The 18,975-nt window shown below is 49.0% G+C and overlaps 1 protein-coding gene across 2 annotated transcripts in view; it reads right to left on the reverse strand.

The window, feature by feature from the left end:
• Positions 1–8,931: 8,931 nt before the first annotated feature.
• The window catches only part of CPEB4 (cytoplasmic polyadenylation element binding protein 4), a 56,661-nt gene continuing 46,617 nt past the window's right edge, over positions 8,932–18,975 (reverse strand). For both annotated transcript variants that reach the window (XM_037127925.2, XM_037127926.2), the window contains 5 exons: positions 18,136–18,225; positions 17,644–17,762; positions 17,022–17,136; positions 15,692–15,873; positions 8,932–13,301 (listed from right to left, as the gene is read on the reverse strand). In XM_037127925.2, the coding sequence (XP_036983820.1) occupies positions 13,074–13,301; positions 15,692–15,873; positions 17,022–17,136; positions 17,644–17,762; positions 18,136–18,225 (734 nt within the window). In that variant the 3' untranslated portion in view covers positions 8,932–13,073. The remainder of the gene's footprint in view (positions 13,302–15,691; positions 15,874–17,021; positions 17,137–17,643; positions 17,763–18,135; positions 18,226–18,975) is intronic.

Below are 18,975 nucleotides of genomic sequence, written 5' to 3' on the forward strand. Positions count from 1 at the left end.
GGTGGCAGTCACAGCTCCCAGATAAAATTGTCTCCCTTCCCTCCCAACCCCACCTTAACTCAGTTCTTTTTACCCAGTAGCCTGAATTCCAACCATGACTCTGGAACTTGGAGAAAATGCATTTCCTGTCCATATGTCCCTGGGGGAGGCGGTTCAGGGCACCTGGAGAGGTAGGGGCAGGGCCTGCTTGGCCGGTGCAGGGCACCAGGGGACCTGGATGGAGCAGCTGTGTAAAGTGCCGTCTCAGCCCACAGACAACATGATTCCTTCCCCCTCCTCCACCCCCGTCAAACAGCTGCTGGGGCAGAGAGGGAAACCCAAGGATGCGTATTCCAGCCATGAACTCCATCTGGCCAGCAGCAGACATGATGGGGATGTACAGTCCCCAGGAGATGGCCACATAGGACTGTCAGAAAAAGACCTTCCCACCTCATCCATGCTGAGATGCTTGGCCTTCACCCCCACTGGCTCTGCCGCATGCTTCTGGCAGCTTTCAACGCATTCCTGAGCAGGGAAAGGGGATGACTCCAAGGGGGTGGGGGCTGGAATGGTCCTTGCTGCTAAACCGACCTCAACTTGACCTCAACTTTCAGACCTCAGCTCTCAAGACCCTGGCCCCAGTGCAATACTAGATGGAAGAGGCCCAGACCAATCCCATGGTTGGGGCAGCAGGAGGGGAGGCGTATTTTTAAGTGAAGCAATTGTGATATATTTTCAATGCTTACATTACACAAATGAATACTATTAACTCACAAAATACAACGTCACCGAATGATGCTTTTCTCAAGCAATGATGGGAGCATGGGGTGGTTTTATGAGGAATCATCGACACATGACATACTAGTTCCAGGTGTACAAGATAATGATTCAATATTTGTGTATATTTCAAAATGATCAACACAGTAAGAATCATGAATACCCATCACCTCACATGGTCACACTTTTTCTCTCCTTGTGATGAGAACGGGACCTACTTTTTACCACCGGAGTCTCTGTGCATGACAGCCAGAGGGGGTGAGCGTGGGACCCGAGCGGAAAGGCGGAGGATGGCTCGGGTCTATCGGCACACCTGTTGGGTGGGGGGGGTCGGGGCCATTGCCTAACCTGGAGGGACTGTCACGCTCTCCATTTTCTGCCCCTGGTGAGATGAGGGGACCTCGGGCTCCAAGGGACCTAGTCTGACACTGAGTTCGTTGGAACTGAGTGGATGGGAGGATGCCACACTCTGGGGAACTGAGAATTCCTTACCTGGTGGCAGGGAATGGAGCACTGCCTCCCTCCCCTGCTGCCTCAGAGCCGCTAAACGCACACACACATTCAGGCGTGCCTGGCCTCCTGGTGTTTGGGCCCCATCTCTAAGGTGGTCTACACCATCCCTCTATCCTGTCTTCCTTCCAGAAGGCCCCTCCAAATTAGAATACTTCATCAGAACTAGAAGAATGCATCTTAAGTACCTACCACTCATCACTCCTAAAAGCATGATCTCTCCTGCTGTTCAAATAAGCAAAGAATTTCAATGAAGGCCGAAGGCCTCCCTATGTAACCCATGCTCTTCTTTTGAAGGCTCTTCCTGTCTAGGTTAGAACAGGCCTTGTTTCCTTCCGTTTTCGTGAAGCTCTTGCCTTTGCCAAAGAAACGGATGTGTACTGCGTGGTAAACTGTGTTTCCCCCAGAAATGGCGGAGCACGTGGGGTTTTGCCAAACCCAAGTCGTCTTCCTCACTCCCCATGTTTGTTTTGACGTGGAGCCCTGAGGTGCCTGCCCCTGTCCATTTCACCGCCATCATCCCGGCCCAAGCCACCACTGTCCACCGCCGTCGTTCACCAAGACCACTGCCATCCCCTGTAAGTGGCTGCTCAGCTCGTCCACACATGGTTTCCAGGGTGATTGCAATCAATTCATGTCCCTTCCCCGCAGCTACTCTGCAGTGGCTCTCCACCGAATTTAAAATAAAACTCGAGGTCTCTACCCTGGCTAATGAGGCCCTGCCCCCTCTGGCCCCTCTACCTCTCTGAGCTCACCCATGACCTCTCCCCCTCGCTACTGGCTGTGCCCAGCTACCCTGCTCTTCCTCGAATGCATCAAACTCAGTTTTGCCTCAGGACTGTTGCATGTGCTGTTCCCTCTGCCCGGAATACTTTTCCCTCTGATTTCAGCCTTGTTTTTCTCTTGTTACTCAGATCCCCCCTTAAATCTCCCCTGTCAGAACCACCTCTCTGAGGTCCCAGCCAAAGCAGCCCACTCCCAGCCTCACCAGATCACCCAGACTTTTTCCTCACGACACCCCGCATGGACACATTCTTGTCTGCGTGTGCTTGTCGTTTGTCTGACTTCCCCTCCACACGTACGTGTCAACAGGACAGGAACTCACCGAAATCCCACTCGCGCACGCACACAGGTACACACACACCTCAGAGAGCTCAAACCCAGCCCCTTCTCCAGTCAGTCCCGAGAGAACAAACTTCATCTCGTGCCCACGGTAACCTCAGGTCCCAATGCTGTGTAAATATTTGTTGAAGAAATGCATAAGTGAGTGAGCAAACTCGTGGATAGAAGTCCCCCTCCGGGACAAAGGAAAATTCTAAAACAGTCTATTGCAGCCTCTTGCTCTCTCTGGCTGGTCTGCTGGGGTAGCAGAAGGACCCAGCTCTTTGCTCCTCCCCCACCCCTGCCCCTGCGTCCTGGGATGCCAGCAGCAGACAGTTTGGGAGGTGCCCTGACACCCCTGCCAGGCTCTGCTCTCCCTGCACCTGTGCGCACCGTCCTGGACACGCCCACACTCCAAAACTAGGGCTTTCCTAAGGACTAAGTGCTTGCTTTGCCAGCATGGTCTGAGTGTTTTGCGTTCACCTGGGAGCTTGTCAGAAATGCAGAGTCTCAGGTTCCCAGCTGCGCGAGTCACAACCTGCCCGTGAATCATCTCCCCAGGATCTGAGCCTGGTGCCCACGAGTCTTGGAGGGCGGAGGGCTCCATGTGCCTTTACCAGGCAGCTGATCTCTTGTTCTTGCAAAAGACCTGCCCCTTGGGCCCCATCAGCTGTCAGGCCCTTGTCCTCAAGCCCCGGGCCATGCCCTCAGTGGCGATTTTGAGAGCAGGGCTAGGAAAGGGAAGTAGCATCCGGGTCCTGTGAGTCACCCGTTCAGCAAACATTTATTAAGCACTTATGATGTGAAGGCACATGACAGGTCCTGAGGACATGAGTATGAGTGAGACAGTGTCACCACCCGCACTCGAAAGACTGGGCAAAGAAACCGCTTGCAGCCACGACTTCACTGTGAAGTGCCAGGCGAAGGGCTGCTTCTGATAACAAACCCGTGGTGATAATGGTCTGATGGGCATGGCAGGGGGAGGGGGGCTGTGGAAAGAGCGATCCAGGAAGTCTTCCTGGAGGAGGTCCCTTCTGAGCTAAGTCCCAAAGGATGAATGAGGAGCCCGTTCTGAAATTCAGTTGGGAAGGGCGGGGAGAAGGGAGCAGGGCAGCAGATAATTTTCCACAGAGGGACGAACAGGTGAGGAGACCCTGCCCCGGCAAAGGGGGCTTGTGTTCCAGGAAAGGAGAGAGGCTCGCAGAGTGGCTGGCGTGCAGTAGGGAGGGGGAGGGGACAGGAGATGGGGAGGGGGTCAGGTGGGCCCAGGCCCAGGCTGGTCTCCGAGGGCCTCCCAGGGGCATGGGGCACCATGGGAAGCAGATGGACAGTCTTGGCCAGGGAAAGGCAGAGCCAGGCCTGTTCCATTCTGGGTGCAGTGGGGGGAAGGGAACAGTGGCGCAGGCCTGCTCCAGCCCTGCTTCCTACAGCCCTGCAGAGCACAAGGCATTCCCTGCACTTGACCCTGACCACAGTCCTGGGGGCTGAGGGTCATCGTCCCCTCCCTACAGATGGTGGGGTGAGTGTTGGATGACGTAGGTGGTATCTCAGAACAGAAGGGACTTCCCTGGGGAAGTTGCAGCCAGTTAATGGCCAGATCTGGGACGATAATGGCGATGATGATGGGGATCACTAGTGTTTACGGTCAAGTGTTTTTCTCCTGATTGCCTCATGGCATCCTGACCTCAACCCGAGGATGGAGAGATTACTATTGGGCCAACGGATGAGACAATCCATACTGAGAGGTTACCTAGTATGGCCAAAGTCACTCGGCCAGAGGTGGCAAAGGGACAGAAATCCCGGGCATCCCCAACGCCAGTGATCACTGTGTTTGGGGCACGGCCGACTGTGCTAGACTGAAAATCTGTTTCCTAAAAGGCAGCGTCATCGAGCTGTCTGCTGAGGGGCTCGAGGCCTCATTTCCAGCTCCAGTCCCTCTTTTCTTCTTTCACTCAAGAGAAAGATTCTTGGCTGCTCTAAAAGTCACCTGGAAACCAGAGTCCCAGAGCAGCCCCTGGAGCCGGTGCCCACATCGGTAGTGCGCACCCACGGTCCCGCACCCTGGAGGCATCCTGCTGCTAAAATGGGCAGACAGCAAGGACCTGCCGTGGGCACCGGGCCCTGAGCCCGGTGCTTTCCCCGTCACCATGACGACACGCACAGCCTGCGTGGGGCCGAGCAGGCGGAATCGCAGAGGGAAACGCCACGTGGGAAAGTGGTGCAGGGGGCCCCCACTGCCACACAGGGACTCTGCTGCCCGTCCCCTGCCCTCCCACCCCAGGGACTGGCAGTTTGTGAGAGCACGGATGGCAGTTATAGCAGCTGCACAGCTGGAATGGCGCTCCTAGTAACGGTTCCCAGGTACCACTCCGGCCCAGACAGAAACAGATGAAGACTCGTGTAGAGTCTTCCAAAGCCCCCTGACTTCCAAAGCTCACGGGGCTCCACTCTCCCCGTGGAGGTCGGAGGACACAGTGTTACGGTGTGGAGTGAGTTTAAGGAAAGCCGGGGGAGATTCCAGTTCTCCTCCCTTGTGGTGACTACTGCTTCCCTGCATCAGTGCCGCGCCCCAGGAGAGATGCCACTGTCCCGTGTGAAGGCCGTGTCCTGGGTCCCGGAGATGTGCCTGTGGGTGTGTGGGAGAGGGGCTAGCAGCTTCTGGACACGGAATGGCACCGGGTCATTGAATTCCACTTCCCCTCTCTTCCCTTCAACCCGCCCTCCTCCCCCCACATTCTTCCCCACTTCACCCACCCCCAGGGGAGGGCCGCTGACCCTGACTGAAGCAGGACCCCTTCCGGGGACTCACTCTGAGTGCCCATATGCATCCCTCCGAATTTCAGAATTTCATGTTCGGTCTTTGCCAGATCTAAATTCTTTGGATAACACAGAAATAGTGGCTGATGACTCCATTTGGCTGTGGTCTTAATATCTCCCCCAGGAGGGCGTTCCGCCGCAAATCTACGTTCAAACATTCCAACCTGGCTCTTCCAGGCTCTTCCAGACTCTGCCCTGTTGCATCTGCTCAGGGTCCGCCGTTGGGCCAAGGCAGGGACTGAAGCTGCAGGTTCCAGAGCCGGCACTCTGAAAATGGTAATGGTGCTTCTCCTTTTTGATATATATAAAATCAGGCGCGGAAGTTCTCTGCGGGTATTTAACGATTCTGACATCTCAGTCCAGAAGCTAAATAAGCGCCGTTTTCCAGTTCACCAGGACACCCCCCAAAATCACCTCCCCCTGCCTGTCTGTATTTCAGGGTTGTTTTTGTGAGATTACAGAGAGCAAGTGTGCGGAGACCCAGAAGAAAAGATGAGTGAGAAGAGGCTGGGTTTCTGCGCCGCATGTGTTGTTCAATTAGTTTTACAGGAAGAAGTGAAACCCTTTCTCCTTGGTGGGGTTGAATCTGAAAAAATTGTGTATATGTATAGATGTATCGTCTGCCTGGCTGCCGATCTTCTCACCCACCCATCCCCCCATCCCCCACCTGTCCACCCACCCTTTCAGCGTAACCCCTGTGGGCCTGTGTTCAAATCCTGACCTTTCGGACCGCTCAGCCGTTCTGAACCTTGGCCACCTTCAAACGAGCCCCCTGACAGCCCCTGACTCGCAGCGGGAGGCTGAAAGGGAAGCTATAGCCCAATGCCCTGGTGCTTGGTAAGCCCTCCGTCAGTGCGAGGTGGTGATTATTATTATTCTCATTCCCAGAACCGGTGGTGTCTGGAGTTTTGGGGTTCACTGTACTGGCTTCCTGCCCCCAACTGATATCTCTCTCTCGGGTGGTGAAGTCGAAGACAGGCACTAAGTAGTTCCTCGCAGTGACTAGAAACGACATTTAAACTTCCTGCTCCTGGAAATGTACGCTCAAGGCTGGTTGCCGAGCCACAGGCTGATGTAAGGGAGGCCCGTGAGGCAGACAAGGACAGTCGAGGTAGGCCAGAGCCACCAGGGCCCGAGAGACCAAAGAGCTGCCGTCTGACCTCCTCCGCCTCTCCTGCTAGCCAGGTCTACGACCTTGAGCAAATGAGCAAATGCTGTAACCAAAAGCCAGCTCCTAGGGAGCAAGTGGCCTCATGTGCGGACTCCATGCAAACTCACGTGCTCTCTAGCAAACTGTCTCATCAACTGATCTCTAGAACTTCTAACACGATAGCTCGCACCCAGATTGGGTTTCTAGAACTGTTGTTTTAAAGACAAACCCATCTGTCCGCTGCCACCCCAGGGGCAGCGAGGTGGACAGGGGAAGGCTTTGGGGTTTGGTAGGTGGGGACTGGAATTCGGGCTTCCCCACGTACCAGGTGTGCACCTTCCTAGGCCCCCAGCTGCTCTGTGGTTCTGTATTCTGTTCAGCTCGGCAGGTCCTCAAATAACATGGTCTCGTTCGGTGTGGCTTCACGGTGCTGATGAGATGCCCTGGAGATTTAGCTCCCATTCAGGTCAATTAGCGCCTGTTGACACTGGTTTGCTTCTGCCATGTTTCCCTGAAAGCGACAGAACCTACTGACGATGTCACGGGAGGACTCGCTGCACCTTAGGAGGTATTAACCGCGATACCGTGAGCAGGTGCCTGACACAGCAGGGTGGGGAGAGCGGAGAGCCCCCGACCCGGAGGTCGTCCTACACCCCGCAGCAGGTCAAACCCTCCACAGGGGCTGCTTCACTTCCCCTCGAACCCGAGCACTAGCTCCGCCTCCGCTCATTGCAATATGGAGCCTCAGGTCCCTCACGAACTGCCTAAAACCTGGGACGTGGTTTCCCAGATTTCAGGGGCCACCAGCTCCCTTCCCGAGTCACTGCAGAACGAGTTTTCCATGCCTTCCTATATTTAGTAGTTTGCGGGGATCATTCTCGGGTATGTTTCTTCCTTCTGTCTTTTGGCGTCGAGGGGAGCACGTAGAAGTTGGAAATAATCTCTTTAGATGGCGACATTTGCCCAATCACACTGACGTTTTTGTGGGAGCGAAAGCCTGCGTACCGAAATAGAACGCCGAGGAAAAGGGTAAATAAAACTCGGGCACAGCTTTCGGCATCTGCGCTCACAGATCCGGGCCCCCACCCCCACGCACACCCACCCACATGCGGTCCCCCCCCCACACACACACACACACGCCATCACATCATCGGCACAGAAAACATGGGTGGCTCCCACACACTGGGTCTGGGTGCTGCTGCTGTTCACTTCCAGCTTCCTTGGGACCAGCTGCATTCTTCGGATTCTGGTCGCCCCCCTGAATCACACACAGTGAGACCCTTCTTCCCTGCCAGTCGACAGTGACCCCCAACTTGCCTCAGAAAATACTCAAATTTAAAATATCACCACGAGCCTCAGGTGCGCCGAAACAGGATGCTCTCTAATGAGAGACTGGGTTGGTGCCGCTGGGTGAAGGCTCGACGCAGGGCGCAGGGTCCGTGTCCTGCATCCCTAGCGTTCACTCGAAGCCTGGGGTCACTCTGCTCAGACCACAGGGGTGGGGGCCATTTGCAAAGGGACATTTTTGGAGGAGGGACATGATAAGAATTATCAGGAAGACAGACAGGGTGTCATGGAATGGCAGAGTCGAAGTGCAGGCCGCCGCCCCGCTGGGTGGCTCAGGGCGAGAGCCTTGCACCAACATGCCGAGGTTGTGGATTCGATCACTGGTCAGGGCTCCAATGAACAAGCAAATAAGGGGAACAACAAGTCGGTGTTTCTCTTTCAACCCTCGGGAACCCCTCTAGTCAGAAGGGTTGCATACTGGGAACGACGGTTTGGAAGCAGAAGACCTCTATATCCGTTTGTCTCAGAACTGTTGTTTTTCCTACTCTTGAGAATACCACAATCAGTGTAAAAAAAGAGCAGAAACTCAATTTGACAAAAGGGGATATTCTCCATTGTGATATTCTCTACTGTAATGAATCCTTCGGTTAAAAGTTTGAAAATGCAATTTAAAAATGCAGTACTAACACATCACAGTATTCAGCAGCAGTCCACAATGAATGAACCAAAGGTAAGACTTTCAATGCACACGCTACAGTGACGGCGAACATCCCCAAGACCACGCCCCATGATGTCAGGGCCTAGGGAGCAACCGAAAGCCAAAGGAGCCTCCTTGACTAAGAGCCCTTTGCAGAGTGGCCAGAAGTCCAGCGTCTTCGTCGACAAAGTCCCTCAAGTAAACCTCCAGAGAGTGACTTCCCCCATCCGATACACACCTGCGGCCTCACTCCTATTGGACAGTCAGCTGTCAGCAGACGGCAGAACCAACAGATCCGGGGCTTAGGCCTGGAAAACGTACTACAGACCCCGGGAAAGAGGCCTGCGCAGGGCCGCGTGGAACCGGCCGTGTGGGCCCCAGGCGAGGAGCCCCCACCACCCGGGGGCGCACTTGAGCCACGCGCAGGCGCACTCACCGCCAGTACTCGGGTGACCGGACCTCTCACGGCTTTGTTCTCTCCTGGCCCAGGAATATGTAAGTTCTGGATATTTTTAAAAGGTTATTTTCCCAACTATGGAAACAGAGCCTACTTAATGTTGAAAGTAAATAACTATATTAAAAGAACGCTGAGTTAAAAGTTTTATTCATTCAACATCTCACATTACAAATATTTAAAAATTATATGCATACTGGTATAAATAGTCATTTGCAAACTATTTAATAACATTAATTTTTCACTAGCACTTCAACAAATGAACTCTTTTAAAAAAGGAACTGTGTTATATAACTTAAGAGTAGAACATACAAAAATAAGAACTTAACGTGAAAATGACTTTAATAAAAAATGAATTACCCTTATTTAAAATGCTATAATAAATACTACAACGTCCCCATACACAGTATAAACTATATGGAAATTCAGCCAAGTAGTACAATTAACTGACGTACTTAAATAACTTTTCCTTCTGAAAATATGAGCAATACACTGGGGAAAAAAACATTAGGGATTAGTAAAAACTAGACACCCACTTGCTAAAAGTTTCACTTCCAAAAAATATAACAAAAATCTGATGCAAATTATAAAAACTAATTATACTTTAAATTTTAAAAATATAAAAAATAAAACAGTTGAATACAATATTGTCCCGATTCTTACAATGCTATCAATCACAGTAGCTTTAAAATAAGATAATAAAATAAAGCAAATGACCAAAACCTCTTTTATTCCATTTTTAAAAATAATCTCAAATTTACATTAGTAGAAAGATTGATTTCTGATTCTTTTCTTTAGAAACACCAGCAAGAAAGAGGAGTACTCTTAACAGTAGAAAATGACATTTTTAAATGTCTGCAATTAAAAACAAAGAATCACACTGCAAAGATCTTTCAAAAGTTTGAAATAAGTATTGCACATAACTTGAAGTTAACTTGCCACAATTCATCACATTCAAGTTTTAAATCACCTTTTAACAGAAGAGTCCACTCTTCAAAACAAAAGGGGCGAATGACCAAGTCTTGCCAACAGCACTCTCAAAAAATGCTAATTCACTCACCGCAAGTTTCACTTTGCATTCTGTAGAGGTCTGTGTATGGAGAAGTAGATATATTATACCAAAGCGTGGGGACCAGAGGGGGCAAGGGGTGGGGCCTTTACATAGAAAATAATCAGAAACACTTTATTTTACATTGCAAAAATAACCATGTAATTACTCCGTAACTACATTGTAAGTACATGGCTGGTGCCATGCTAAGTGCACTACAACTACATGCTTGGTAAATTGAAGTGATACCCTAAAATCTGTAAACTAATTACATGTTAATTATGTTTTGAGTTACATGGTAACTCCCAACTACAATCCCATGTAATCTGAAGGACATGTAATCGATAAAGTTCAGAGTAATAGATAATAATTGTTTATGCCCTGTAAATTGAAGTGTAACCAAATAATCTGTAAACACACTTGTCACACAATCACAAGGAAATATTAGTAGAATAGCGATTTCTTACATTAGTCATGCACACTAACATTACATACCCGCCCCACGGCAGGCTGTTTTAATTTTTCCTTATATATAATTTAAAAGAGCAGACATCTCGGAATCAAACACTTAAACATCAATTTATTAATATTAAAAATGGATAAACATTCACCAAAAATGTCTGCGTTATGAATAATTTTAAAAACTGAGTAAGAAGCTGTAGACAATTGTGTTATTTTAAATTTCTAACGTATGCTTAGGCATGTCGTTTTTGAGGAACTACAGTGTTGTCTGTCATTTTCATGCGAATTTTTGCTCATTAATTTGTGACGTTACATAGACTATTCCTTCAATTCTAGGTGCACCAAGGGCCGGTGCTGGGGAAGGATGTTAAAGCAACATGCTTTCTCTTCTCTGCAGACTCTGCAATAGCATCGCCAGTGCACGACACTCATAGTTTAAAATGTATGCAGAGCACTGAAATGTATAAAAAGCAGAATATAAGAAAATAAAATTTATTAAAATTATTTATATTAAAAAATGAAGTATATGAAGATCTCTCAGTAATAAAAGTACAAAAAGCTACTCTTTGCAATATGAAAAATTGAGGTATTGCATAAAGAGATATCCCGTCAGTGAAAAGTGTGCCTAAAAATGCTCACTGCTGGAAAAACAAGATATACAAAAGTAGTGCATGACAAATACACATTATGTGCATGACGAAATAAGTCAGCTACAAAACACTGTACCGAAAGTCAGCAGGTCATGTACAAAGGGGAAAATCATTATTCAAAGCTAGTTCTCAAACAGCGTTATTTCTCGTTAGCTCGTCACACCTGTTTACTGAGTGGGAACAGCACAAGAGCACACCCCAAGCCACCTACAAGCGTCTGAAAGAAGAAAGAGGCAAATGAACATTCCACTTAGAATTATGCAGTTCAGGAGAAAAGAAAAACGAGTCCCTGACCAGCTACACAAGAGCACCCTCCATCCGCATGACCGCTTTCGACCTTTGCAGGGAATTCTGGGAAAGCAGCTCCCGCTCCAGGCTGCACTGTCAAGACAGCAAATGTCTCCATTTTGACCTTTGGAACTTCACACGGACACAGTTCATTAAAGCCTGTATTAGAAATAAAGGACTGCTTTTCCTCAAGATAATCAGTAGGGGGCATCAGCCAGGTGGTTCCACCGTAGCGCTGGGGCAAGTCTTTGGTTTTGCAGGATCCGAGATGGTACTGTTAGGTAGCACGACTAGCAAGATTGCCATTAGATTTCCTTAAACGATGTTTTGCACACCGATAACAATCCTCTTAATGGTGGATCGGGCATTCAATGAGATAAAGTCAATTAAAATAAAAGTTACTTCCATGACCAAGGCTTCAAGAGACTATTTTAAATTTACCCCTGAAGCATACTGTTCAACGCATAATAACGCCTTTCAAAGCTAGATTTTATTTATAATAAAGCATGCATTACTGGATGAAGTTGGCACTTCAAACACTGACTATGTCCCATGCTAAGTTCTGAAACTGTAATGTTATTTTATTTTATAGGAAGAGTAAGATAAACATACGTATCTTTGCACAGATCTACACAGTTACTTAGTTCAACAGTGCAAAACACTTTGCAACTACTTAACTCTTTTAAAACTTTTTCCCCATTTTCTATGTTACAACTAAATTACAGGATACCCAAAGTAACTTTAAATCTAAAAGAAAGCCAATCAGCAGCCAATTTGTATATTGATTTCATCTTCCAGTTTTGGCTACAAGTGTACTGCACAACGCAATCAAAAATGATATCCTTGAGGTAACTCTAGATCCGCTATGTGTGTTTTCTGGACGTCAAAATGGAGAGCAAAGGCCGACACCCGATGAGCGTTAGAAAATTAGGATATAGAGTTTATACAGAACATCAAAAATAAAATCTATACATTAGGTCTTCAGGGGAGGAACTGCTACTTTTCCCGCCAGCTGTCGTTAATTCTAGCTTTGGTAGGTTTCCTGGGGCTGTGACCGGGTAAGTTTAAAAATAAGTAGGTGCACTCCCCTCGGTAGTAAATTTACCCAATTTTTACATCCTAGATTTCACAACTTGTTTGAAAGAAAATAAACCCAGCTCTGCCAACTTGACTCTCTGTTTCTGACGTGGAAGCAACTCGGAGGCAGAGGGAAGGGATATTCGGCCTCTCCACCCTCCTCCAAGTAGGCGATAATGCTGCTCCGATCTTGCTCATGCCTTTGCGTTGGCTTTCACAGACTCTGTCCCGTTAATGATTGTTAACTTCCTCCACTGCTGTTAAAAGTATATAAAGGGGATGGAAACAGAGGCAACCAAGGTGAAAGGAAAGAAAGAAAAAGGCAGAAGCGTCTCCCTGGGGACAACTGTGTCAGGATAGACGGATAGTGTTATTGTTGCATGGTTATTCTAATAAAAGTATTCTTATATATTATTAACAATAATTTAATTAAAAACCCAAAATACTCTATTGTTTCATTTCTCTCTTCATATTTCTCTCTCTCCTCTAGGAACGTGTTGCAGGAAGTTTGCACCCTCTTGCTCTCCAGCAAAACAAGAGAACAAAACTTCCGGGCAACACGGTGGCGATACAAACAAGGAGGTCACCCACACTGTGTTCGGGGACACGGAACCTACAAAACCCCTCTGTCCTAGGCCATTCCTTCCATCACACTACTGGTGAGTTACAGACTGCTAAGAAAGGGCATGCCGGCGTGAAGAGGCTGAGGGAAGGGTCAGAATTAACAGAGGAGTGCACTTATTCTGAGGCCTGAAAATGAGCACTGTAGTTCTCCTTTAGTTCCAGCGGAATGAAATATGTCGGGGACGGTCGCCGCCCTCCTTCACCAGGGGCTTGTGGAACTCCCTGCCAGCACGAGAGTGGATGGCAGCCCAGCAATATTCACAGTAATACTGCAGACAGGTGACGTTAGCGCAGAAGAACGGGGCGAACTTGCCCCCGCAGCGGGCGCCCTGGCACTCGTCACACAGCTGATCGTCCAAGACATATGGCTTGACTTCCACCTGCAACCGAGAACAAGAGAAAGGGGTTTGCGCTCCGCAGTGCCCGGGCCGGCAACTCCTCCAAGAGTGTGGGCACGTGTCCACCGCTGTCTGGGCGGACCTGCGCCGAGATGCCCGAAAGGAAGGGTCAGTAATTCTCTCACTGAACTATCTTTTAAGAACTGGGTCAGGTTTTCATACCCATCGCTTCCCATTTTCGTCTTATTAAATAAACAGTTTTCAAAGGAAAAAAGGCTTCCACCAGAAATACAGAGACGGCAACCGACCACGAGGAGGTGAAAGCCCAGACGCACACCGCAGAGCCTCCGCAGACGCACACCGGCACTTTAATTCGGGGTCTGGGTGTGCACTCCGTGTGGAGTCACAGCTCACACAGCACCGACTCAGCCCCCCGGTTCCACAACACCGCACCTCGGCACTCAGGCCAGAGGGAAGGCGCCTGCCTTCTGCGGCACACGCTCCTGAAATGTCACAGCACGAGGCCGGGGTTTCTATTTACAGCGTTCCATCTTGAGTTATAATCACCGCGCTGGGGCTCTGGGAAAGCCAGACGCCGCCCCAGGCCTCACAGTCCAAACCCCGAGTTCCTCTTTGTCAGTAAGAAGGGTTTACTTGAGTCTAAACGTCAAAGGTGCATTTATAAAACTGGGCCTGTTCCAGTATTCAATCAGCCGACCTGTCATTTGAGCCTCTCGAGTATTAAAAATAACCCAGCTATTAATTCACCGGGGAGAACAGAGTCAGTTGTTTTTAGTCTCGGAGAGACTCACGGTTGAAACTCCCTCATACCAGACTGTCACCACCGCTGGTGCCACCCAGTTCCGACAGGGAAGCCTGGCAAAGGGCAGCCGTGCCCGGAGCAGAAGCGCGATGTGGGAGACAGAGGAACGGGCATAACCAGCGCATCACCAGGCGCCCAGCCCGAGGCCAGCCCGGAACGTCTGCGGCGTGGTGAGAACACACATGGAAGGTTGCGGCTGTAGAGGAGCACCAACTAGGTCTGCGTTTCTGACCACCAACCTCACGACTCCGAAACCTAGGTCGGAGCGAAGCATCGGGCCGGGGGGCTGTTCACACAGATGCACGTCTTCCCCAGTGTGAGCAAAGCGTGAGCAGGCGCGTTTACGTCCCCTGTGGCTGACGAGGCTGCCTTCCTCCACGTTCACAACAGAGTCGACACCTTCCTCCCTGACCTGGTCACAGTACAGCATGATGCCAGCTACAGTCTCACATTTCGCACCACCGCGGACACAAGATACGTGAAATGAGACATCGGCGTCACGTGTGACGCGCTACTGACCTGCCGGTTTCCCATGCTGCACCGAGGGCAGCACAACGCGGTCAGCCAGTCCTTTCTGAGCACGAGGCCCCAGAGCGCTGGACAGCTGACTCGGTCCTACTGAAGGTGCCGGTCTACCACGATCAGAGCTGACACCAGAACAGAAATCAACACACTGCTTCCTTCCTGTCAAGATCTTTCCATGAAAAAACAGTCAGCTGACGGCCACATGTGTCCTCATGTGGCTGATGTACATTCTGCTGTCACTTCCAGTCTCACCACAACAAGGCCCGAACTGTCTTGCCTACTGGCAGCGGGTTCAGAGACCAGACCACAGACTCAGGAGGACGGGGCCTTCTGGTCCCAGGCACGAAAACACTTGTCAGATGCATGGAATGCAAAGGCAAGAAGTAAATCTGTGACTGCAAGACAGTAAGACACCTAGTGGAAGGCAGTGTTTCGAAGTCAACACATTAGGAGACAGAGGGAGGAGCCATCTCTGAGGTTTTCTCCAGCCTTCTGGCTCAGAAGGCAAACCCAACGAGGAGGAATCCGAGGTGCTGAAAACAGCTAACTGGCCACTGCCAAATTCCAGGCTATACACCAGAGTTCATGACTCTTACTTAATTTGCTATAATGAAATACTTCTAAGCCATGCAGTCCTAGGAGTCAATTTGCTCATCATTTGGTACACAGTGCGCTAGAAAACAGGGCTTGCTGAGGTATTCACAAGGTCCCAGGACAAAACACAGGAGAAGTCAGGAGACCTCAAGGGCATTTGTGTTCGCATGCCTGATACAACACAGTAGAAAGAATGTGGTGAATATTAAATGATCGACCAACTGAATGGATGCAGGTGATAGCTTAGGAAAAATTAAACCAACTCAAGGAAACGGATACAGCGTTCTGGATGGGCTACTCAAAAACTAGGAGACAGAAGACATTCCTGGGAAATTCCTAGACATATTACAGAACATACACCTAATTGGTTCTACAGCATAACTGTTCACTGTCAGTTTATTTTCATATAAAATCCCCTCGCTCCAGCCTTGGTAATGACACAGTTAGAGGGCCAGTTCTAGAACTCTCCAGAACGCAGTCCCGGACTCACCCGTTTATCTATCTCTCCGTGCTGCAGCTGAACAAAGCGGGCGCTGATAGCAGCTATGTAACTCTGCTGATTGGAGAAGGCGACTCGCCCCGCCCCTTTCGGGTACTTCAGCTCGGGGTCGGTATCAATCCCCGCATAGCACACACCTCCGTACAGCCGATCCATTATCATGGCGAGTTCCACTGTGTAAGAAAGACGCCAAGAGGGGACTTGAAATGAGGAAAACTCATCTGGCCTCCCAAAGGTTACGTCGAAAGCAGTTCACCTCCACCCTGAGCTCGCATCGTTACAATAATCACTGAAATCAAACATTATTACAGCCAGGTGTCCATTCATGTATTTATTTATTATGTCCTCACCCGAGGACATTTTCTCATTGCTTTTAGAGAGAGATATCCGTTCATCTTTTAACTAAGGGCAGGTGTTTTACTTACATTCTCTTAATCTTCAGAGAAACCCTATGAAATGGGCACAGGGAGGACGACCCATCAGCCCAAGGTCACGGATGGCTGAGCGGTCGGCTAGCCTTGGCACCCTGGCCTGTCTGCTCTGTACCCTGTTGCTGCCACGTACTTCCCAGTTAACAGGGCACGGCTTCATATAAAAAATCATTTGGACACTAGAAAACGTCAGAAGGCTCTTTCAAGGTCCTTCTTGTTTATCTCCATCAAAATCTTGTTACCTTTCCCTGCAGTCCACCTATTTGCCACTTTTTCTTATAAAACCTTGAAATAACGGACGTGTCGTCTTTGCCATTATATGCTACAATTCTGAAACTGCACTCTTGTTCATTTTATGGTCTTTATCTTATACTATTAAATCTCAAATGAGTTGTTTGGGGGTGAAATTTCTTCTGTAAGTGCTATGATGTGCGGCTGAGAACCCCATCATAGTTCAGAGCTCGGCCAGTAGCTGATGAGCAAACGAGCACGTGGGAAACAGACACCGAACGTCTCCACCGTCACCTGGCCCCGAAGTGTTATTTTTTTTTCAGATGACAGAGTTACGATCGCAGGCATCATGAGAAACTGCACAAGCACTTTGCACTGGTTATCATATGTTACCCTCGAAACAATGCCACAGAAAGTAGATACGCTTATTACTCCATTTGACAGATGGGGAAATTGAGAATAAGAAATTAAGTAATTTGTCCACAGTCATTCAACTATTAACTGAGAGCGGAGCACACGAATTCAGAGCCAGACACTGATTCCGGAACTCTCACTCTCAGACATTACCGCAAATGCTTATGGAGGACTTATTCTGAAAAAACCTTTATAAACTATTTCTCGTGCTGAAGGATAGAGAGGGTTTGTTTGCTTAATCATACCAGCTCGTAATGGTCGAGGAACACCACCAACAAATATAGTTTTTCGTGGGTCAAGAGGCTGTGAACCGTCCATCACGAAGTCACTGTCACTGAGATTCCAAGGCCGAATCTGGACCTAGGGAGGGTGCAAACCCAAATGCCTCATTCTCAGTACAATTTATGGGGAAAGAAGTTCAAAAGTGTTGCAGAGTACTTAAAAGCAATAATTCACATCATTACAAAACAATAAAGCTATAAAACTAAAAAAGATTTTAAAAGAGTATATACTCATCATTTCATTTTTAAGAGTACAGTGAACAAAGGTAGCAAGTTCACTGCCTACAATAAGCTAAATCTATTATTAATAGGAAATCCAGCTACTTTATCAAATGCATTACTAAGTGAAATCTTTTAATAGTAAAGATTTACCAGTATTTTAATGAACCAAAAACCTTATGTCAAAATCGCAGGCACAAATCGACAGAATGCCGATGTTGGGAGGCTGACAGCAATGACAAAACCTCGTCCCCAGCCCACTCACACACGTCACTGAACGGAAACATCGCGATGTCTGCGGGTGTTTCAGACCCAGCAGAGGCGGAGGCCGAAACCGGACGCTCCTCTCACGCTAGAGCGCACTTACCGGCTTGTCCTTGATGGTGGGACTTGAGACACACAGGTAGAGTTTTCCGTCTTCTTCGATACAAGCATCGATGAGGGCCTGGACAGAGCTTTCGTCTTGAAACAGCAGGAATGCGTAGCCTGATAAAGAGGGCAAAGGGTTATGTTCCCCTCAATTTTGGCTGTTTTTTTTTTTTTGTAATTCTTCAAGAGAAAGGAAACAAATTAAAATGAACGAAAAAGGAAATAATATTTTTTTCAAAAAATCCACACAATATTCCTACCTAAAGTCTGATAATATCCACATTAAGCTCAGTTTGATATCTTGAAACATCTTTTAGAGTAAAATTACATTTGAATTGGAAGTATATACTGGGTAGAAAGTTTAAAGACGCGTTTGGGAAAACAGAAGTCTAACAACGGAAAATTCTACGTTGAACATTCCTGAAAATGCTAACCGTTAAACGGTGAAAGGATAACAAACTGCTGGCGTGTACGGAGCTGAGGGGATTACCTTTGGGAGGGAAGTAGGACTTGCTCTCCGCCTTGTGAGGCCAATCCACAATCAATGGGCCAAAGCGGCGAAAACTAGCCGTGATCTCGTCTAGTGAATCACAAAGCAAAGAGCAGATTTCAGTATTTTTGTGACCATTCTGGGGGGAGTAGTTAGAAAAACAACAGTTTCAAATGTCCAATTTACAAGAGCAGCAGGAAGAACGCCCGCATCCCTCCGCCTCGCTTCCCCAGCTGTTAATGTTGTGCACGTCTGCCCGGCCCTTCCTCCTCCTCTCCGCACCCTGCACGAGTCACGCCGTCTACCTCTCCCCCTACCACCGATCACCTTTTTCTGACATGATGCTCTCTAACCTGTAACACAACTGTTGTTGACCAGTGACCCTTTGGTCCACAGGCCGGCCCTCAATCCACGGAGCCACACAGCCGGGCTGCGTGCTTCACGGTCCTCACGTACACAGGCCCCTGATTCTGCAGGATGACCCACGACCTCACCTACCTGTCTGCCCACAACCCAGCTGCGGCTGCGCATCCTGCGCAGCACCCAGTCATGCCGCCGTCCTGTCCTTGCTGGGCATGTCGGCCTCCATCACCTGGCCTGGCTGGTACCTGCCAACCCGGTGCCATGCTACCCACCAGTATCACGTTCCCTCATCAGCCTGGGCCTGCACTCCAGGCCCCCGCCTCTACCTGCTACCACGATGCCATGTCACTGCACACCTTTCTGGAATGGTCACTGACTTTGGTCAAGGCGGCATACACAGACAAAAATGCAGTTAGTGCTCATTTTGTCCACACCAGGTCCTTGGGGTGCTTTCCAGCGCAACAGTGTTTGCTCTTC

Source organism: Artibeus jamaicensis, unplaced genomic scaffold (assembly GCF_021234435.1).
Source record: "Artibeus jamaicensis isolate MK-2021 breed Jamaican fruit bat unplaced genomic scaffold, CSHL_Jam_final scaffold_3151, whole genome shotgun sequence".
NCBI lineage: Eukaryota > Metazoa > Chordata > Mammalia > Chiroptera > Phyllostomidae > Artibeus > Artibeus jamaicensis.